Below are 23421 nucleotides of genomic sequence, written 5' to 3' on the forward strand. Positions count from 1 at the left end.
GATTTTGTTTGTGTTTTGGGTGGGGGTGTTGCCTTTTTTCTCCATCTTATTATTTTTTTAAACATCTTTATTGGAGTATAATTGCTTTACAATGTTGTGTTAGTTTCTGCTGTATAACAAAGTGGATCAGCTATATGTATGCATATATCCCCATATCACCTCCCTCTTGCGTATCCCTCCCACCCTCCCTCTCCCACCCCTGTAGGTCGTCACACAGCACCAAGCTGATCTGCCTGTGCAATGCAGCTGCTTCCCACTAGCTCTTTTACATTTCGTAGTGTATATATGTCAAGGCTACTGCCTCACTTCGTCTCAGCTTACCCTTCCCCCTCCCCGTGTCCTCAAGTCCATTCTCTACATCTGCGTCTTTATTGCTGTTCTGCCCCTACGTTCCTCAGAACCTTTTTTTTTTTTAGATTCCATATATATGTGTTAGCATACGGTATTTGTTTTTCTCTTTCTGACTTACTTCACTCTGTATGACAGACTCTAGGTCCATCCACCTCACTACAAATAGTTCAATTTCATTTCTTTTTATGGCTGAGTAATATTCCACTGTATATATGTGCCACATCTTCTTTATCCATTCATCTGTCGATGGACGATTAGGTTGCTTCCATGTCCTGGCTATTGTAAATAGTGCTGCAATGAACATTGTGGTACATGTCTCTTTTTGAATTATAGCTTTCTCAGGGTGTATGCCCAGTAGAGTGATTGCCAGGTCATATGGTAGTACTATTTTTAATATTTTAAGGAACCTCCATACTGTTCTCCATAGCGGCTGTATCAATTTACATTCCCACCAACAGTGCAAGAGGCTTCCCTTTTCTCCACACCTTCTCCAGAATTTATTGTTTGTAGATTTTTTGATGATGGCCATTCTGACTGATGTGAGGTGATACCTCATTGTAGTTTTGATTTGCATTTCTCTAATGATTAGTGATGTTGAACATTCTTTCATGTGATTGTTGGCAACCTGTATATCTTCTTTGGAGAAATGTCTGTTTAGGTCTTCTGCCCATTTTTGGATTGGGTTATTTGTTTTTTTGATATTGTGCTGCATGAGCTGCTTGTATATTTTGGAGGTTAATCCTTTGTCAGTTACTTCATTTGCAAATATTTTCTCCCATTCTGAGTGTTATCTTTTCATTTTGTTTATGGTTTCCTTTACTGTGCAAAAGCTTTTAAGTTTCATTACGGCCCATTCATTTTTGTTTTTATTTCCATTACTCTAGGAGGAAGGTCAAAAAGGATCTTGCTGTGTTTTATGTCATAGATTGTCCTGCATATGTTTTCCTCAAAGAGTTTTATAGTGTCCGGCCTTACATTTCGGTCTTTAATCCATTTTGAGTTTATTTTTGTACATGGTGTTAGGGAGTGTTCTAATTTCATTCTTTTACATGTAGCTGTCCAGTTTTCCCAGCACTACTTATTCAAGAGGCTGTCTTTACTCCATTTTATATTCTTGCCTCCTTTATCAAAGATAAGGTGCGTGGGTTTATCTCTGGGCTTTCTATCCTGTTCCATTGATCTATATTTCTGTTTTTGTGCCAGTACCATACTGTCTTGATTACTGTAGCTTTGTAGTATAGTCTGAAGTCAGGGAGCCTGATTCCTCCAGCTCCGTTTTTCTTTCTCAAGATTGCATTGGCTATTTGGGTTCTTTTGTGTTTCCATACAAATTGTGATATTTTTTGTTCTAGTTCTGTGAAAATTGCCATTGGTAGTTTAATAGGGATTGCATTGAATCTGTAGATTGCTTTGGGTAGTATAGTCATTTTCACAATGTTGATTCTTCCAATCCAAGAACGTGGTATATCTCTCCATCTGTTTGTATTATCTTTAATTTCTTTCATCAGTGTCTTATAGTTTTTTGTGTACAGGTCTTTTGTCTCCTTAGGTAGATTTATTCCTAGGTATTTTATTCTTTTTGTTGCAGTGGTTAATGGGAGTGTTTCCTTAATTTCTCTTTCAGATTTTTCATCATTAGTGTATAGTAACGCAAGAGATTTCTGTGCATTAATTTTGTATCCTGCTACTTTACCAAATTCATTGATTAGCTCTAGTAGTTTTCTGGTAGCATCTGTAGGATTCTCTATATATAGTGTCATTTCCTCTGCAAACAGTGACAGTTTTACTTCTTCTTTTCTGATTTAGATTCCTTTTATTTCTTTTTCTTCTCTGATTGCTGAGGCGAAAACTTCCAAAACTATGTTGAATAATAGCAGTGAGACTGGGCAACCTTGTCTTGTTCCTGATCTTAGAGGAAATGGTTTCAGTTTTTCACCATTGAGAACAGTGTTTGCTGTGGGTTTGTCATATATGGCCTTTATTATGTTGAGATAGGTGCCCTCTATATGCACTTTCTGGAGAGTTTTTATCATAAATGGGTGTTGAATTTTGTCAGAAGCTTTTTCTGCATCTATTTAGATTATCATATGGTTTTTATCCTTCAGTATGTTAATATGGTGTATCACGTTGATTGATTTGTGTATATTGAAGAATCCTTGCATTCCTTGGATTAACCCCACTTGATCATGGTGTATGAGCCTTTTAATGTGCTGTTGGATTCTGTTTGCTAGTATTTTTTTGAGGATTTTTGCATCTATGTTCATCAGTGATATTGGCCTATAGTTTTCTTTTTTTGTGACGTCTTTGTCTGGTTTTGGTATCAGGGTGATGGTGGCCTTGTAGAATGAGTTTGGGAGTGTTCCTCTCTCTACTATATTTTGCAAGAGTTTGAGAAGGATAAATGTTAGCTCTTCTCTAAATGTTTGACAGAATTCATCTGTGAAGCCATCTGGTCCTGGGCTTTTATTTGTTGGAAGATTTTTAATCACAGTTTCAATTTCAGTGCTTGTGATTGGTCTGTTTATATTTTCTATTTCTTCCTGGTTCAGTCTCGGAAGGCTGTGCTTTTCTAAGAATTTGTCCATTTCTTCCAGGTTGTCCATTTTATTGGCATATAGTTGCTTGTAGTAATCTCTCATGATCCTTTGTATTTCTGCAGTGTCAGTTGTTACTTCTCCTTTTTCATTTCTAATTCTGTTGATTTGAGTCTTCTTCCTTTTTTTCTTGATGAGTCTTGCTAATAGTTTATCAATTTTGTTTATCTTCTCGAAGAACCAGCTTTTAGTTTTATTGATCTTTGCTATTGTTTCCTTCATTTCTTTTTCATTTATTTCTGATCTGATCTTTATGATTTCTTTCCTTCTGCTAAGTTTGGGGGTTTTTTGTTCTTCTTTCTCTGATTGCTTTAGGTGTAAGATTAGTTGTTTTTTTGAGATTTTTTTTTTGTTTTCTGAGGTAGGATTGTATTGCTATAAACTTCTCTCTTAGAACTGCTTTTGCTGCATCCCATAGGTTTTGGGTCATCATGTTTTCATTGTCATTTGTTTCTAGGTATTTTTTGATTTTGTCTTTGATTTCTTCAGTGATCTCTTGGTTATTTAGTAGCGTATTGTTTAGCCTCCATGTGTTTGTATTTTTTACAGTTTTTTTCCTGTAATTGATATCTAGTCTCATAGCATTGTGGTTGGAAAAGATACTTGATAGGATTTCTTGATAGAATTTCTAGTTTTCTTAAATTTACCAAGGCTTGATTTGTGACCCAAGATATGATCTATCCTGGAGGATGTTCCATGAGAACTGGAGAAGAAATTGTATTCTGTTGTTTTTAGATGGAATGTCCCATAAATATCAATTAAGTCCATCTTGTTTAATGTGTCATTTAAAGCTTGTGTTTCCTTATTTATTTTCATTTTGGATGATCTGTCCATTGGTGAAAGTGGGGTGTTAAAGTCCCCTACTAATATTGTGTTACCGTTGATTTCCCCTTTTATGGCTGTTAGCATTTGCCTTATGTATTGAGGTGTTCCTATGTTGGGTGCATAAATATTTACAACTGTTATATCTTATTCTTGGATTGATCCCTTGATCATTATGTACTGTCCTTTTTTGTCTCTTGTAATAGTCTTTATTTTAACGTCTATTTTGTCTGATATGAGAATTGCTACTCCAGCTTTCTTTTGATTTCCATTTGCATGGAATACCTTTTTCCATCCCCTCACTTTCAGTCTGTATGTGTCCCTAGGTCTGAAGTGGGTCTCTTGTAGACAGCATATATATGGGTCTTGTTTTTGTATCCATTCCGCCAGTCTGTGTCTTTTGGTTGGAACATTTAATCTATTTACATTTAAGGTAATTATCGCTATGTATGTTCCTATTACCATTTTCTTAATTGTTTTGGATTTGTTATTGTACGTGTTTTCCTTCTTTTGAGTTTCCTGCCTAGAGAAGTTCCTTTAGCATTTGTTGTAAAGCTGGTTTGGTGGTGCTGAATTCTCTTAACTTTCTCATGTCTGTAAAGGCTTTAATTTCTCTGTCGAATCTGAATGAGATCCTTGCTGGGTAGAGTAATCTTGGTTGCAGGTTTTTCCCTTTCATCACTTTAAATATGTCCTGCCATTCCCTTCTTCCCTGCAGAGTTTCTGCTGAAAGATCAGTTGTTAACCTTATGGGGATTCCTTTGTATGTTATTTGTTGCTTTTCCCTTGCTGCTTTTAATATTTTTTCTTTGTATTTAATTTTTGATAGTTTGATTACTATGTGTCTTGGCATGTTTCTCCTTGGATTTATCCTGTACGGGACTCTCTATGCTTCCTGCACTTGATTGGCTATTTCCTTTCCCATGTTAGGGAAGTTTTCAACTATAATCTCTTCAAATATTTTCTCAGACCCTTTCTTTTCCTCTTCTTCTTCTGGGACCCCCATAATTCGAATGTTGGTGCATTTAATGTTGTCCCCAAAGTCTCTGAGACTGTCCTCAATTCTTTTCATTCTTTTTTCTTTATTCTGCTCTGCAGTAGTTATTTCCACTATTTTATCTTCCAGGTCACTTATCCGTTCTTCTGCCTCAGTTATTCTGCTATTGATTCCTTCTAGAGAATTTTGAATTTCATTTATTGTGTTGTTCATCATTGTTTGCTCCTTAGTTCTTCTAGGTCCTTGTTAAATGTTTCTTGTATTTTCTCCATTCTGTTTCCAAGATTTTGGATCATCTTTACTATCATTACTCTGAATTCTTTTTCAGGTAGACTGCCTATTTCCTCTTCATTTGTTTGGTCTGGTGGGGTTTTTACTTTGCTCCTTCATCTGCTGCATATTTCTGTCTTCTTATTTTGTTTAACTTACTGTGTTTGGGGTCTCCTTTTCATGGGCTGCAGGTTCATAGTTTTTGGTGTCTGTCCCCAGTTGGTAAGTTTGGTTCAATGGCTTGTGTAGGCTTCCTGGTGGAGGGGACTGGTGCCTGTATCCTGGTGGGTGGGGTTGGATCTTGTTTTTCTGGTGAGCAGGGCTGCATCCGAGGGTGTGTTTTGGTGTGTCTGTGAACTTAGTATGATTTTAGGCAGCCTCTCTGCTAATGGGTGGGGTTGTGTTCCTGTCTTGCTAGTTGTTTGGCATGGGACGTCCAGCACTGTAGCTTGCTGGTTGTTGGGTGGAGCTGGGTCTTAGTGTTTAGACAGAGATCTCTGGGAGAGCCCTCGCCAACTGATATTACGTGGGGCCAGGAGGTCTCTGGTGGTCCAGTGTCCTGAACTCGGCTCTCCTACCTCAGAGGCTGAGGCCTGACACCAGGCTAGAGCACCAAGACCCTATTAGCCACATGGCTCACAAGAAAAGGGAGAAAAAAAGAAAGAAAAAATAATAATAAATAAAATAAAATAATTAAAAAATTTGTAAATAACTAAAATAAGAAAATAAAAAGATAATTTAAAAAAAAAGAGAGCAACCAAACCAGTAAACAAATCTACCAATGATAATAAGCTCTAAATACTAAACTAAGATAAACATAAAACCAGAAACAAATTAGATGCAGAAAGCAAACCCCAAGTCTACAGTTGCTCCCAAAGCCCATCTCCTCGATTTGGGATGACTCGTTGTCTATTCAGGTATTCCACAGATGCAGGTACATCAAGTTGACTGTGGAGATTTAATCCACTGCTCCTGAGGCTGCTGGGAGAGATTTCCCTTTCTCTTCTCTGTTCCCACAGCTCCCGGGGCTCAGCTTTGGATTTGGCCCCGCCTCTGCGTGTAGGTTGCCTGAGGGCGTCTGTTCTTCGCTCAGACAGGACGGGGTTAAAGGAGCCGCTGATTCGGGGGCTCTGGCTCACTCAGGCCGGGGGGAGGGAGGGGCACAGAATGTGGGGCGAGCCTGCGGCGGCAGAGGCCAGCGTGACGTTGCACCAGCCTGAGGCGCGCCGTGCGTTCTCCCGGGGAAGTTGTCCCTGGATCCCGGGACCCTGGCAGTGGCGGGCTGCACAGCCTCCCCGGAAGGGGGGTGTGGAGAGTGACCTGTGCTCGCACACAGGCTCCTTGGTGGCGGCAGCAGCAGCCTTAGCGTCTCATGCCCGTCTCTGGGGTCCGCGCTGTTAGCCGCGGCTCACGCCCATCTCTGGTGCTCGTTTAGGCCGTGCTCTGAATCTCCTCTCCTTGTGCACCCCGAAACAATGGTCTCTTGCCTCTTAGACAGGTCCAGACTTTTTCCCGGACTCCCTCCCAGCCAGCTGTGGCGCACTAACCCCCTGCAGGCTGTGTTCACGCCGCCAACCCCCGTCCTCTCCCTGCGCTCCGACCGAAGCCCGAGCCTCAGCTCCCAGCCCCGCCCGCCCCGGCGGGGGAGCAGACAAGCCTTTCGGGCTGGTGAGTGCTGGTCGGCACCGATCCTCTGTGCGGGAATCTCTCCGCTTTGCCCTCCGCACCCCTGTTGCTGCGCTCTCCTCGTGGCTCTGAAGCTCCCCACCCCCGCCACCCCCCATCTCCGCCAGTGAAGGGGCTTCCTAGTGTGTGGAAACCTTTCCTCCTTCACAGCTCCCTCCCAGAGGGTCAGGTCCCATCCCTATTCTTTTGTCTCTGTTTTTCCTTTTGCCCTACCCAGGTACATGGGGAATGTCTTGCCTTTTGGGAAGTCTGAGGTCCTCTGCCAGCGTTCAGTAGGTGTTCTGTAGGCGTTGTTCCACATGTAGTTGTATTTTTGATGTATTTGTGGGGAGGAAGGTGATCTCCATGTCTTACTCCTCTGCCATCTTGAAGGTCCCCCGTGGATTTGTTTTAACATTAATATACAATTACCTTATTTATTTCACTAAAAAAAAACATTGTACATTATCTTGATGTTAGCGCCATGACCACTCCTTCATTTCTGTTTATATGTACCTCATGTTTTCCTACCCTTTCAATTTTTAATCTTTCTGAACTGCTGTGTTATAGATGTGTTTTCTGTAGGTAACATATAGTTTGGCCTGAGTGAGAATTTGTCCTAATAGTATAAATTAACCTATTTATGTGTATTGTCATAATGATATATATTTTTATTTATCATCTTGTTTTGTGCTTTCCACTTTCTATGTTTCCTTCCTGTTTCTTCTGTTGTTTGTCTTCTGCCATGTAGATTGTGTTAGTTTTATATTGTTCTCAAGTGAGTTGCAGTTGATCTTCCCTATTTTACGTTCCTCAGACTTTTCAAAAACAATTTGATCTGCATAATTCTAATTATCAGCTTCAGGAATTAAACTAATTATCTCCCCTTAAGAGGGCATTGAGGACATCTGACACCCATATTTTATAACATGGAGGCCTGGTTAACTTCATGCTCACCTTAGCAAAAGCATGCCTTTACCAGTGTCTGTGCTAATAGCTAAAAAAAAAAAAATTATAAGAAAGCTCAGAACCTAAAACTGCAACCGTGTGTCTGGAAGAAGCTTTTGTAGGGGCAGGTTGAAGGCCTTGTGGCCGCGAATCATCAGAAAATGTGTTGACGAGGAATGTGGCCGTTTAGGTGCCTTTTAATAAAAACAGCTTTGTCAGATTTCACTGAAATTTGCTTCAGGAAAGCCAATTACACAGTGAAATTGGTGGAAAATCTTATTATTATGAGTTCCTAGCCCTTGCTGTACCTGCTTACTTTAATGTCTAGAGATAAACGATAAGACGAATTTCCATCTCTCTAAGCACCAGGGTCCCTCCCTCCCCCGTCACTTTTATTGAACGAGCAGTTCGCCAGGATCCATGCATGGAAAATTGCTGAAGATAAACACTGTATTTTAAATTCCTCCAGGCAACCAGGCAGACTGGAAAAAATCATTGGAACAAATTGAAAACTGAAATGTTGATATCAGATATTAAATTAATATAAGTGAGATTGAAACAATATCTAATTAAAATAATTTGAAAAATGAGTTGGAAATTGAAGCTGACATAGCTTTTACCAGCTTGTCACTGTTGTCACGTTGCGGTGAAGCTCTGTCCTCACCGAGGCCCAGCCCGCTCTCGGGAGACTTCACAGGACACCGGGCAGATCAAAGCCTCCTATATTCACTCAGTCAGGGCTGGAAGACAAGGCCTGAAGGACCTTTCTGGGGACCGCGTGGTGGGGGTCTGACACACTGGCCTCTGTTTCCAAGGGAGGATGGCTCTCAGACGTGCATTTCTGCATTTGAGGCTGCACGAGTTCAGTGCTTTGCTTCACGCAGGCAGTAAGGAGAGAAAGGGCAGGTTTGGAAGGCAGAGTGCTGAGGCCGCTCCCCGCTGCAGGGACCCCACGAGCGGGCAGGATGTGTGGCCCGGGGGTGTGCGGGGCGTCGCGCTCTGGTGCCAAGTGAGGGCTCCAAGGACGGGGTACCATGCCGCTCTCCAGATGCAGACGGGGCAGCACCTGGTGTGTCTTTCCTGCTCCTCTCACAGCCGCTTTGGGACCGTCCGCGCATCTCTGCTTATGAACCAAAGATGATGGCAGGGGAGCCGTTTGTGGCGTTGAAACGCGCACTTCTTCGTGATCCCGGGTGTCCTGAAGCGGAAGATGGCCTGGAGTCTGGACGCCTGCCTGTAGCACCTACAGCCACACCGAGGGCCTCGGGGAGGAAGCGCGCGTCCACCTGTCTGTGCGCCGGGGCGTTCCGGGGTGTGCCTCAGCCCCAGGCTGCTCCCTGGGGCCGAGGCGTCGGACACAGAGTCTGCACGACCCTGCCAGTTGTGGGTGGAGGGACGTGACCGGACTCTGGGCACGCCAAGGGGAGGGGTCACTGATATGCTCCGTCTCGCAATCCAAACAGGAGTTCCTGCAGCAGATTGCACACAAACGTTGAATAATCTGACGATTTTATAGCCACATTTACATACAGGTGCAGAAAACTGCTGATCATTTGATGTCTTACGCACCTTGTATGTATCATTCCCCGAGGTTTACTCAAACTCACTTAAGCCTGGAGCAGTGGAGGATGGAGTGGGGACTGCCCAGAGGATGGCTGGGGTTTCCCTGCTTCACCAGTGCACTGAGAGAACTAGATACTGGGACTGATCGTCATTCAGAAAACAAGCCAAAATGCCGGAATATGAAGATAAAAAGAGACAGTTTTAAACATATTAGGTATCTGGCAACATTGAACTCCTTAGAGATCCCAGTTAAGTGAAAGCAGGAGCCTGGGACGTAAGGGAGAGTAATGTGGACCTTTATCTTGAGGGTAGTTTCCAAACCAGGTGAACTTGAACTTTAACATTCATGACCCCATAGACTGTGGAGGACAGGAGGAAGACCCAGGGTGGGACTAACACAGCGAGGCTGGTGAGGACCCACCACAAGCAGCCAGGGCTACCTCCAAACCACAGCGGGTGACAGCAACCCCTGACTGCCCCGTTTGACCCTGAGGATGGGAACTGCCTGTTTCCCGAGTTGTCACCGGGTATGGGGCTGGCACTGGGTGCTCGCAGCCCCACAGGAGTGTGCCGTCCACCTGCACGCCCCCTGGTGGCCCCAAACCCCAAGCTCGCAATTCAGTTTAAACTGGTCCCAAGTTGACAGGGATTCCAGAAGCCTGGAAGAAGGAAATGCAAATCCTTTGAAGAATCCTCCATTTTCTCTGTCCTCAAAGGATTCCCACAGTTAAAATTCCGAGAAGGAGGAATTTCAGAACATGCTGGAGAATAAGGCACCATGAGAAAGGTCACCTGAAAGCACGGACAAAATGAAACCTCAGACACTGACTAGTAGACATGGAACGTGAATTCAAGAATCATGGTCTGTTTAGAGGAATACAAGAGAGAGAAAAAATATGACCTAAAAATGTCATATTAAAAATGACCATTTTTGTCTTAAAAATGACCAAAAATACTTTTTAAAAGAATAGAATTTTTTAAATGAAAGATACAATTATAGACATTTTAAGCTCAGGAGGCGTGTTTAATGACAGATTAAATCTAGTTGAAGAGGGAATTAGTGAACTAAAAGATAGAACTGAGTAAATTATCCAGGAGGCAGCCTAGAGAGAGAGAAAGAAATGGAAAATATGAAAAGAAAAAAAGGTAAGTATTCCTAGAACACAAAGGAAGGTAATCTTTTATACACTTACTAGGAGTTCCAGAAGAAAGCAGAAAGTGGTCAAGCTGCAATGTTTGAAGATATAATGGCTGAAAAAGCCTGTCACTGATGGAAGACACCAGTCCTCAGACTCAAGAAGCCTATTAGAGTGAAAACAATTCCACACGTAGGTTCATAACAGTGACACTGCAAGACACCCAAGACAAAGAGAGGATCTGAACGGCAGCCAAGGAGAAAGACAAGTGATGCAGGAAGGAATGAGAATTTTATTCATGGCTGATTTCTCAGCAGCCAAAATGAAACAGATGACAGGAGAGTAGTGTCTTCCTATTACTGAAGGGAAATTGTTGTCCACCTGGAATTGTACCAAGAGACAGCATCTTTCAAAAATGAGGGCTTAACAGAAAATAAGGTTGAATGATGATACTTTATAAAAAAAAAACAAAAAGAGTTTGTCACCAAGAGGTTCTCATTTAAGTTAATTCTAAAAGATTTACTACAAGCAAAAGAAAATAACCCCATAAGGAAGACCTTGAGTGCAGAAGGACTAATGAGCAAAGGAAACAGTAAATGTGGGAATGCAGCTAAACAAAGTATACTGTTTGAAATAAAAATGTTTTGTGAGGCCAAAACAAGGGAGGATTGAAATAGTGATCGTGAAAGCAATAGTATTTAAACTGAGATCACTTAGGGTCTTTGTAATGTTTAGGAAGAGAGCATAGATCTTTACTAACATGAGCGTTCGCTGCCTGTGGGTAATATAGTCTCTGGGAAACCACTGAAAAATAGAAATAGAGAATATTACTTTCAAACATAAAGACAACAGAGGATGCTAGAAATAAATTCAGATATGTCAGAAATCACAATAAATGTAAGTGAACAAAAGTTCCAGTAAAAAACAGAGATTTACAGACTGGAAAAAAATATATATAGGTATATGTTCTTTTTGAGACATAGGTAAAAGAACACAAAAAGGTACATATATATATGTATATATATAGAGAGAGAGAGAGGGAGAGAATATATATCAAAATGGAAATTTAAAACATATAATCAATAATAATGAATAATAGAAATACTGAAGTATATTTTAATACTTGGGAGTTTGCTTTAAAAGCAGAAACTTGAGAGAAATTTATTGCTTCAACTGTTCATATTAGAAAAGAAACAAGACTTAAATTAATTAAGTTTTTAATTTAAGAGTTAGAAAAAGAACAATGGCATAAACCCAAGCAAAGTGGAAGGAAGGAAATAAAAAAGGTAAAAGGAGAGCTGACTGAAATAGAGAACAAATATAAAACAGAGAGGATAAGCAAAGCAAAATATTTCTTCTTGGAAAAAACTGATAAAATTGAAAAATCTCTATCATAAATGGTCAAGATAAAAGAGAAAGAAAGCAAACACTATATTGGGAATTAAAAGTGGAATGTAAATAAAGATGCTTTAGTGTATCAAAGGATAGCAAGAGGGTGAACAATGTTGTGGTAGTTTATTTGAAAATTTAGATAACATAACCATAATGAAGAAATGGAAAACTTTAATAGTCCTATAACCAAAGAAGAAATTGAATTTATAGGTAAATGTCTTCCCATGAAGAAAACGCCAGGCCCACATATTTTATAAGTACACGTTCCTTCTACACATTCAAATAAACCCAGTCTTACACAAAACACCCCTGTCTCCTCAACTCATGAGTTAGGATAACCCTGATACCAAACTCGGCAATGACAGTGCAAGGAAGATAAATTAGAGCTGGATTTCCTTCAAAAACACAGAGACACAAACTAAACCAAATACAAGGAATTAAATCTAGCAATTTATTTTAAAAATACATCATGAACAATGTAAGGTCCGATATTAGAAAAATAATGAATGTAATCTACCACATGCATAGATTAAAGAAGAAAAATCGTGGTTATCTGAGTAGATGTCGATAAAAACATTTGCTAAAAGTTAGCATTCATTCATAAAAAAATGCTTAGTAAAGTAGGATGAGTTTGTTAACTTGATTTTAAAATCCTACAGAAATATCATACTTGATAGTGAAACATTGAAAATATCCCCTTTAGCACCGGAAATCAGACAAAGATGCGTGCGTCCACTACGTTTATGAAGTGTTCTACGGGAGGGTCCTGTCAACTTGCGGTAAAGCAGGAAAAAGAAACAGAAGGTGGGGTTAGAAAGGAGGAAACAAACCCATTACTTTTTACAGGCAATCTTGTTGTTTACTCAGAAACACAAAGGAAAATCCAGATAAATTAGTCAGATAGCTGAGGGTTGCTGTGTATGAAATCATGTGCAGAACTCAATGGGATTTCTATACTTCAAAAATTTAGAAAATATAGTTTTTAAAATGATAATTGTTTACCATAGAATGAAAAAGAGGTACCAGGAATAAATATTTTTCTGTGCAAGACCTTTATGGAGAAAATTATAAAACTTTATTGAAAGATGTGAAAGAAGGCCTTAACACCTGGGAAGATTTACCTGCTCGCAGGTTGAGAATAATGATGTTAATTCTCCCAAACCTCCAGATTCAATACAATTTTAACAAAAATCTCAGAAGATTTATTTTTGTGTGTGTGTTTTAGTTTTTATATTTATGTGGAAACTTGACAGACTGATTCTGAAGTGTATTAGAAAATGCAAAGAGCCAGAACCGGTAGGGCACCCCTGCAGGGAAGCAGCGGGGTGAGAGGCTGCCGTGCTGTGATGCAGCAGGTACCAGGTACTGGGGCGTGTGAGACGGGGCGGGTCTGGGCGCACAGAGACTGGGGGACCCCGAGCCCAGGAGGCCCGGAAGTGGGCCCTCCTGTGGAATTGGTTGCTGTTGGAGCTGGCATTGCAGACTGGAGGGAAGAAGGGCCTTCTCTTTAAATTGTGTGGCAAAAACTAGGTGTCTGCTTAGAAAACGACCTCTCCTCATCCACAAAATCAGCTCCCAGAGGTAGGACTCCCCTGTGAAGGGCAGATCTTAAAGAAAGCATACAATGATATCTTTATGATCTTGGGGTAGAGGAGAACTTTTACACAAGATGCCTGGAGTGCAAACCCTGAAGAAAATGATCAGCTAGACCGTGTTAAAATGAGGGCATGTGAAATAAGCCAAATGACGGACCGAGATGCGGTGGCAGCGCACGCAGCTGCCCAAGCGCTCACGTGCACAATGCCTCAAGAGCCCACAAAGCGGTAGGAAAAAGACAACAGCCCAACAGAAAAACGGGCAAAAAGCACCACAAAAACGTCATCTAAGACGAAGCACGAACGGCGAACAGACACACCAGGGGCTCAACCTGATCAGAAATGGAAGACACACACGTTGAAAGCACCAGGAGATACCATGTAACGGCTACCAAATGGGCCAAAATGTTCATCTACAAACTGGTGAGGGTCTGGAGCCGGGGGAACGCTTGTGAGCTGATGGCAGGCGTGTAAATTGGTGAAATCACCTTGGGACTGTATGTCCTAGCGATTCTACTAGAGAGCATTCTCTCCACCTGCCTGGAGTTGGGCAGGGATGCTCACGGCCACACCATTTGAGAGGCAGGTGAAGAAGAAACAGGCCCGTGGCCCCTTGATTGGACAACTGGCCGGAAAAGTCAGTCCGGATGTGCTGAATGTATTAATGCAGCCAGAGAGCAGTGAAAACACACAAACCACAGCCAACGCAGGACCCAGTCGGGCCTCAGAAACGCCAGGGTCAGCGCAAGGTGCAAGTTGGAGGAGGACCTGTTTGATGACGTTTCATCTCATTAAATTCAGACCCAGCAAAAGCAAACATTGTGCCCATGTGTGAGAGAAAGTCTGCAGAAAGGGAAGCCGTCACCCCAGAATTCAGAGGAGTCACTGCGTCTGATGGGGAGGACCAAGTAGGGCCATGATGGGTGCTGCGAGTACCAGGTGCGACGGAAACGCCGCATTTCTTTTGCAGAGGGTGGGTTAGTAACTGGGCGTTTGCTGTCTTATTATTCTTTATAACCAATATATATTTTATAAAATGTCTAATCTTTAATTAAATACCGATATAAAATATTGATATTTTTGAATTACAAATTAACAAAACAATATTTCTAACAGTCAAGAGAACGTCCCGTCCCCGTGAGTCGGCAAGGGAGATGCTTTCCAGGAACCTGTGACACACATGTAAACATGTGGTGTACTTCGTACGGACGTAAACCAATACGCATTTATTTTATCTCTTTAGCAACCATGTTGCTCTTTTCTCTCTCAGCACGGGGAGCCTTGGGTGATGTGGAAACGAGCCCTTTTGCATCGTGTAAATGTGTCAGGTGGCGTCTCCTCAGAACAGAAACCCTCTTAGGAAGCCAGAGGGCGCTGCGGCCCCTGATGGGGAGGTGCCTGGAGGCCCGTCTCGTGCCAGGCCTCACCGCGGGCACAGGGACACAATGATGCAGGCTCTTTGGGGACGGCCAGCTCCGCCCCCTTTGGAGACCAGACTGAAGGTGCAGAGGAAGCTGCTGTAACTTCCGTCTGCAACACTCCCCCACCCTCCTCCTTCCCTCCCTGGGAACGAAGCCTTAAGTGCTGTCTCTGGTTCTGGTATATTCGTGTCAGGGAAGCAGTTATGCTCCGGGATTATTTTAATCCTCTCTGACGCTACTGTAGGTGACTCAACGTAAAGTGATGGACAGAGGACACCTCCCGGGCCGCGCTGTCACGGGCGGGGCTGCGATCACAAGAGCCACCAAGCGCCCCCCTGCGGCCGCTCAGCCGGGTCTGGACAGCCAGTCCCGCGTGGTCTGCGTCACACTCGGGCAGTGGGTGCCGCGTGGGAAGCGGGAAGCCTGAGCCGAGGAGCCTGAGGGCGTCTGCACTGCGTGCAAGCTTGAGCCAGAGCTCACAGCGGGTGGGGGGCGGGGGGGAGCGGGGGGGCGGGGAGGGGAGACCCTCCGTCGTGAGCATGCTCCGTCCAGTAGGCATCCTCGGACTTCTTTGGGTCGACGCTTTATTCAAACACTGGAACTGTGGGTGTGGAAAAGCTCCCCCCAACACACACACATATGTGTGACGGTGATAACCTGGTGATTCATGGTCCTGGTAAGAGTAACAGGGCAGAAAACACCAGTAGGGCCTAAGTTCGCTTGTTCGCTGTACGCATCGCGTCCCGGTTCCCCCGAGCGCCTCCTGTGTGCTGACGCTGTCCTAAGCCTGGGCCCACCCTGCCTCCAGGGAATGTCCTGTCTGTTGAGCTACGTTCGCGCACATTCTGTTGTCTGGGGAAAAAAGCAAAGCCGGCCGGGGAGCGGAGGACCACACCGGTGAGGGGCGGTTTGATACTGGGTGGAAGTAAGGTGACTTTAAACCAAGGCGTGGAGGAGGCGAGTCATGTGGACCCAGGGGCCCCGGGAGCAAACGGCAAGTGCAAAGGCCCTGCGGCCGGAGCGCCCCTCCCCACCCCGGGAATGCTCAGGCTGGATGGGGCACCGCAGCGGTGGTCAGGGGTGCCCGCAGGGCAGCGCCACCTGGGCGTGAAGACCTTGCACCTGTGACAGGAGCCTGAGACCTGACCGTGAGTGAGGGGTGCCCCCAGGAGAGGATGATGTGACCAGCTCGCGTTGTCACGGGGCCACCGGGCTGCCTGCTGGGAATCAGCTGCCCCAGTGCTGGGGACCCAGGCCAAGCACGAACCAAGGCCCTGCACTGGGTTTCTAACAGTGAAAAGTCTGCGTCAGGCTAACGAGCTGTTGACGTTCTACCTTTATACTTGAAAAATATATATTCGTAGTGAAAAAATGTTTAAATATGCATAAAGCTATGGGGTTTGCTCTATGGGTTTTGCAGCCAAATATAAAAGACAGCTGGATTGAATTATTATCTTGCATGTTTGGGTATTGTCTTAGTGAGTTAGCAGAATTTGGGTGGGTAATGAGTTAAAGCATACACAACTCCTAAATTATAGCGCATTTATTTATAAATGTATTTTCTTCCCTTTGTTTCACAAGATCACTGATAATACTGTTTAAAGAACATTTTCATAAAATCTGTGCATTTAGACAGAAATGATCCAGCTGTACACAGTATATAAAATGTGCAAGTATTTTCATCAGAAATATAAAATACATATGAAGTTGCAAATTAAATTTATATGCCTTCAAAAAGGCATTTTAAAAAAAATTCTAAATGAACTATTATCGTTATAAAAACAAAATATAATTAATAAACAGCAAAGCTTTAAATCTAAAGTATTTAAATAAAGCTGAGTTTTTTATTCTATTTTTTGAACATGTAATCGAATTGTAGCTATTTTTATAAAAATAAAGTACATGCAGTTTAGCTTCAATGTGCATCTGGTTGCCAACGCGATGAGCCAGGAGCACAGTTCGTGGCGTCCCGTCCAGACTGACATACCGGAGACGGGTAACCAACAGGTGTCATTCCAGGAGCAACATGCTTTCCCGCTGCTGCAGGTACTGGGACGGTCCGTGGAAACTTGCAGAACCGCAAACCGAGATGCAGGGAAACTCGAGAGTTGGGCATGCAGCCCCGCTGGGAAACGGGGCCTCTTCGGGCACGAACGCTTTGCTTTCTGGCCGAGAGGCAGGTTTGACAAGTTAATTAATTTGTGTCTCCTCTCCCCCGGCCCCTCGCCCTGCACTCCTTCCTGCCCTGCCGTTCAGACCCTCCCCGGCCCCTCCTCAGCTCAAAACCCTCGCGGCGTTAGGTGGCAGCAGCGTGTTGCCCAGAGGACACGAGGGCGTGCAGCTCAGCCAGGGTGGCCCTGTCGATGACGGGGTCAGCACCTCCGCTCGGGTCCTGCTGGGGCCCCGTCCACTCACCCTGCGGGTCTGCAGGGCACAAGCTGCCAGGGCCCCTGGGGTATGTGCCTCAGTGCGGCCAAGCCCGAAGCGGGGGGCTCGGCCCGGTGCCTTCCACCTGTCCTCGGGCAGGTGTCGGGCAGCTCACCTCTGGTCCTGGGAGGACCGCTGCTCGTGTGGCCGCCTGCTCTGAAACACCCCCTTGGCCCTGAGAGAAAAAAAGGGAGGTGCGGGCAAGATTGCCCAGAGCGCCGATGAGGGGGCCAGGCAGCTGGAGCGTCGGGGTCAGCCTTCTCTCAAGCCTGCTCCCCTTCCCAGGACTGAGTTCAGCCCGACAGGTTCCGAGCAGTGGGAGTCTGTACGGGAGGGTCGAGTCACTTCCCGGGCTGGTGACCGGAGGCCGTGCGATTTCAATAAGGCTGATCCCAGGGCGTGGGGGACAGTGGGTCCAGTCAGTGGCTGGCCCCCGAACGGTCTAGACTGTCCACTTCTGCAGACGCCTCTGGGTGGGACCAGGTGCAGAGCGGATGCATGTGTCTCAGGGTGGAAATACGCAGGGGATGCAGATCGGTAACCCCAGGAGCAGTGCTTTTGGCTATGCCAGAAGCCGGCTCCACCCTTTCCCCAAGGACCCCAGCCCCCTGGTGTCTGCCCACCTCCTGCACCCCCGCTCCCCGCCCTCGGGCTTTCTAACGGGCCACGGCCGTTAAGTTGTCCCTGTAGCAATTTAGATCACAGAAGAGACTTCTGCACACCCTTTCAGGTTAAAATCACGAGGATAAAGAAAGAGGCAAAATTATTCCACTGTAGCTACGTGTTTAAATTATATGGAATGCTGCATAAATTGTCAAGTGCAAAGAATTACTCTGATAAATTAAAATACTAATTAAATAGGCTATTGCAGAATCTTGAGAACATTGTAGGGTTCTGCTCCTCCGGCTAATTTGCATATCCTTCATCTAGTGAATTTAATTTTAAAGGACTTCTTTTTGTGTTTGGAAACCCTTTTTGTCTCCCGCGAAGATAAGAATGGGCTTTAGCATTGTTCTCGCCTTTATTAAAGCAGCTCCTCCTGGGGTCTCTCAGTCCTGGCCTGCTGGTGGCTCACGCCCACCAGCTCCGGGTCTGCATTTGGCCATGAAATAACTTGGAGCCGACATTCGACAGAACATGTAGCCACAGCAGAGCTTTTCTTTTCCTCTCAGAGGCCTCAGCAAAGCCTGAAAAAGTGGCAGTGAGTTTCACGCCCCGGTGGAGGGTGATGCTGCAGTTGAACGGGTTTCCAGAGAGGAGTGGTTGCTGGCCGGGAGGGGAGCCTGGGGGCTGGTGCCCGTGAACCAAGTCTGAATGCCTGATGGAGGTCACGGCGTACATCCGGGTGAGGGATACCACGTACGAACGTATGAGATCCAGTCCCACTGAGCAGAAGGGATGGGTGAGAGGAAGTCCATGCAGCTGTGCAGGGAAGTCTCAGAGGAAATATACACAATGGTGAATGTGTGAGAATGATGCTGGGGAAGATTCCGGAATGGCTTGAGAGTTAAAAAATGTGCTCAAGACTACTGGGCTTGTTGCTCTTTTAGGTCAGTTTGAGCTAAAATAAACAAGTATAGATAAACAAACAAAAAAACCCCAAAGGGCTGTGCTTAAGATAAATTGTGTACCTTTCACACATGCTGGAGAAAAGGCACCATTACGGTGTCTCTGGCTACCATCCCCACCAATGAGAAATTTCAGAGAACGAAAAACTTAAATAAAGAGCGAGACAGGCTTTGTTGAAAGGACGTGATGCCCAAGACTGAGAAGTTCGCAAAAGAGCACGAAACCACGAGCAGTGGGTTGAAGTCCCACGGACGCGCGTGTGCCAGCCGCCAAGGGGACTTGCAGGTGTGACTGGAAACCGCATCAGCCGTCTCTGTGGGCGTTTCCGGCTCAGGGCAGGAAGATGGGGGCCCTGGGTGGGTTCTCGGAGGACCCCAGCTCCAGGCAGGCCCTCGGGGCACTGTCGCTCTCTGGACGAGGATGGAGGTGGACTAGAGGTGGATGCAAAGGTGGCATGCTTCACGGTTCCGGCTCAAGTTGTTAGGAGGTGCCACGGCCTCAGGAGGCTCCCATGGGCATCACGGCAGAGGCTCCTCGTGTAAACAGCCCCTGGTGGGGACAGCCTCAGCGAGATGCAGAGGCTCATGCTGTCCTTGGAAAATACAAGGAAACGTGGACAAAGTGGGGTTTTGGGGGCAGATTCACCACTTGCTGAACAACAGCCTCTATAGAACAGAACCTGTGGGTTAATGTAAAGCTGAACAGTGGTGACCGGTCCCCCCCCCCCCCCGCAGGGTGCCGCTCCTGGGTCTGCCCTTGTTGTGTGTGTGTGCCCGTGTGTGTGAGCGCCCACGCGTGCAGTTATTTGGAGGAGGTCCACTTTGGGGAGGGGTGGTTAACACCCTGCGTCACGTGAGGAACATAATAGGATCGGAGGATGGAGCAGAGCGGGGACAGACGTGGCGTCCTGACCCAGGTGACAGTGATGGGCCGCCTGCCCCACCTGATCTGTCACACCTGCGGAACAGGTGACGCTCCTGGGACTCCCGTAGCGGTTAATGGAATGACCGGGAAGACAGCGATCCCTCGTGCTGATGCTGGAGGGACGAGGTCACGTCCAGGCCACTTTCCAGTGGATCCCGGACGCTCTGACTGCCCTCAGGACGCACCTCCAGCACGTCTGTCCCATCCATCCCAGGGTTTTCATTTCTCAGGGACAATTCCATGGAGTGCTGTGTCAGTTCTCAGTGACAAACCCTTAATGGACGCAACCCCTTGTCAGCACGAGTCTGGGTCCCTGGGCTCCCTGGCTGGACCCTCAGGCAGGACGTGGACCCTGAGAGGCGGTCAGCCCGGAGGGTCCGCAGTGGCGCACTTGGGGACGGGTCACCATGAGGGTGAAATGACATCACTTTCCAAGGCGACGCCCATGGTTTTCCGAGGATGATGCTGCCATCAGGAACGTTGCTCAGGTAGGCTCCGGGGTGACCTTCCAAGCAGATGATGCCCCTTCTAGAAGTGTCTGCTTTGTCGGAGGTGCCCGTGGGAAATTTTCTGGTAGAAACGAGGACGCGTGTCTTTCCTCCACAGCCTCTGAGGCCATGAGCTGAGGTCAGTCAGTAGTGGGCCCCGTTCCCACGATGGTGGCTGGAGCAGCCCGACTGCAGACGTGTTCAGATGCGGGGAAACACGCATTTTAGAATCGAGGAAACGTGACATGTTAAGACCTAGACTTTGGGTAGAAACAAAGTACTGTACGGATGGGGCTGGAGCCGGCTGGACCGGTTACTGGAGCTCGTCTTTACTTTTTCAGGAATTTTGAGCCGGTTATTAAACAGCCATTAGGAAAAATAAAGTTTTACACACTTGCAGTTAATTACGTTAAAGACAAGAGGCCTCGATACCCAGCCAGTCGCCTGTACATTTCACCACTGCCGGGCGCTGCGGCTCCCCTCCCCCTCCGCACCCCACTGGAGCCCGGAGCCGTGTTCACAGAGGGGAGAGGTTGGGAGTGTGTCTGGCGGGGAAGCGGCTGCCAGGGCCTGGGGCGAGGAGCCCGCGCGGACCCTGGACTGGCCTGTGGCAGGGGTGCTCGGGGGACACGGGGGAGCTGTGCTGAGGCTGACTCTCCCGCCACGTGTGGGACGGGGACAGGGCCCAGGCACAGACCTTCGGCACAGCGTCGGGAGCGGGCATGGGTCTTCGGGCAGCGCGCGAGGCCCACAGTCACCTCGGGGCTCCGCGGGCTTGTGCAGGACACGGTCAGGACCTGTCCCTTGTCCCTCAGGCCCGTCCCCGCAGCCGTCACACTGCCCGCCCGGTTGGGGACCCATGGCGGCCGAGCCTCAGGTGTCTCCACCTGGCCTTCCCAGCAGCTTTGCTGACCCCTGGACTGGGTCATCTGCGTCTTACTGCCCGGCTGGTTTGTTCCTTCCTGAGCCTGGAATGCCTGTCGCTTCTCGCAGCAATGGCGGAGCACTTTCATTTCCATCTTTACTTTGTGCTTTGTGTCCCTCCGCCTATTAAAGGCTCACTATTATCCCCAAGGAGCCTGTCATTCAGCAAAATGCCTCCTTTGTTCACAGGGGAACATGAAAATCAATTGCTTTATACTCTGTCTCTTAAGAATATTCTCCTCCATTCAAGGTTTACCTTTGGGCCACTGGCCCTCCCTGCCCCTCGGCACCCCCCAGCTTAGAGCTCTTAAAGTGCTGGCGCTCTATCTAACCCCAGGTTGGCGTCTGCCCCACCCCCCGCCCCGCCCCAGTGCTTGCATAATTACCTAAATGTAAGAAATAGGAAAACTTTCTACCAGACGATGAGAGAGCCCCAGAGGCAGGGGAGGCAGGCCATAGCAGGATCCGGGTTGTATCCCTCTGAAAGATATAATTTCATTACCCAAGACTAACGTAGGTGTTTTACAATAAGAGGTGAAAGTAATTGCTATTTTCCTGCTATCTCGTTCTGCATTAATCACAGTTGCAATGCACTCTTCCTTCTTAGGGTTTGCAATAAAATCTGTTTTTTTCTGGGTTTCATTTCCAAAATGACAGGGGCTTTATCCGAAAGAATACTTCTACAGAATCGTAAGCCAAGGTCAATTGCTTTGTGACACACCTCCTCTCCAAGAGGTGGGGCCGCGGGTTGCTGTGCTGGCGTCGGGATTAACTGGGCTTCCTCTCCGGCTGCTAATCGTTTCCGGGGCTCAACCCGCTTGGTCTGACACGGAGGGTAATTTATTCTCGGACAGTCTTCCTCGCTCTAAGTCAGGAGCAAACTAGGATGAGGGTTGATTGTGGTGGAGGCAAATTATTATAGGCTATTCTCCTGGGGCAGGAGTAAGAGGGGTACAGCAGCTCCCAGGACTCACGGAACGAAGGCGCCGTTCAGTCTTGCCTGCTAGCGAGTCTATCTTGTGAACGCGGAATGCGTGTGAATGGAACCCAGTTCCCAATGATTATACACTTGTAACCATCATATCGTTCCAAAGTAAAGCTCTACAGTTTGCAAAGCAGGTCTGCCCACCATTTCTCAACCAGTCTTCACAAGGATACTGTGAATTTCCTATGGACGTTCTGTGGGCAAAGCTGGAGGGACTCACGTCCGGGTCCTACCTCTGCCGGCCCCTCGGTGGGGAGCCCCCTGCCCCGGTTTCCGCCCCAGGCTTGTCCACAGCACCCGTTAAAACGGCGATCTGGCAGTGACTATGGAAGTGTCTGCAGAGGGAGACGCTCAGGGTGTCTGGAGAACGCTTGCCTCTCCAAGCTGACCGCTTACTTCTTAATTTCCCCTAACAGTTGACAACAAGGACCAACTGGAAAAAATGTCTGGACTGAGAGTTCTTCGGACCGGCGTCGGCTCGGTGAGTAGCTGCGGGCAGTGTGGCCCGGGCGGCCTGAGGCTCGGGCCGGGGGCAGAGGCCAGTCGGCACCAGGCGGGGGGCTGTGGTAGCGGCGGCCCCGGCGTCTGGGCCGGGTTAGTCCTCCCGTCCCGTCGGCAGAAGTGCTGACGCACCATGCGAGGCTCGCCTGACACTGTTTGGTTGCCTTTGAAATCGTGATTCGGGGTCTCCCCAAGAAAAAGCGGTCGTGGCTAAGAAAACGTTGGATGCTTCGGAAACGTGTGCTTCCTCCTCCAGACGATTCTCAGTTGCTGAGTCTATATAGCAAAAGAGAAGTTGCTCTTTCCTCTGGGTCTGGTGGGCACGCTTCCGTCTTCCTTGCTAAAGGCGCGTATGGGGTGGGGAATGAGAGGAGGACTGCTGATAGATTTAATGACCCTCAGAGGCGTCGTGTCCCAGCGTCGCTGCGCTGGCCTCAGAAGCAGGTACTTGACCAAACTCTCCATCAGCAATTAGAGCCGCTGGCACTCAGCCCCAGGCCCTGGCGGACGCCGGAGCCCCACATCGTGGGCAATTGATGAGTCGTACGCACAGCGGCGGACGCGACTCCTCTCGGGGGTGGCTGTCTGTGCTCGCGCGTCTGAAATCCCAGATGTCACGGCACCCGCCGTGACAGTAATTAACTAGTAAGGGCACTTACTTACGACGCTCCTCGCCCAGGGCGGAGATGCCCCCACGAGCCACTCCAAGGCCAGCCGCTGTCTTTGGGGGGGCTCCGCTCGGCCGGCACGGTCCCGGCTCCTGGAATAAGAACTTGTTTAGTGCCTGGTCCTCCGCAGACGGAGCCTCCAGCGCTGCAGGCAGTGGGCGGGCGCCTCGCCGGGGGCGCC

At 46.9% G+C, this 23421-nt stretch overlaps 1 protein-coding gene across 12 annotated transcripts in view; it reads left to right on the forward strand.

The window, feature by feature from the left end:
• The window catches only part of PTPRN2 (protein tyrosine phosphatase receptor type N2), a 692817-nt gene that overhangs the window by 414673 nt on the left and 254723 nt on the right, over nucleotides 1-23421 (forward strand). For all 12 annotated transcript variants that reach the window (XR_007479336.1, XR_007479337.1, XM_049715043.1 and 9 more), the window contains one exon: nucleotides 22488-22552. Coding sequence is in view for 10 of the 12 variants with exons in the window: in XM_049715043.1 (XP_049571000.1) it covers nucleotides 22488-22552 (65 nt within the window). In the remaining 2 variants the exon portion in view is untranslated. The remainder of the gene's footprint in view (nucleotides 1-22487; nucleotides 22553-23421) is intronic.

Source organism: Orcinus orca, chromosome 9 (assembly GCF_937001465.1).
Source record: "Orcinus orca chromosome 9, mOrcOrc1.1, whole genome shotgun sequence".
Taxonomy (NCBI): domain Eukaryota; kingdom Metazoa; phylum Chordata; class Mammalia; order Artiodactyla; family Delphinidae; genus Orcinus; species Orcinus orca.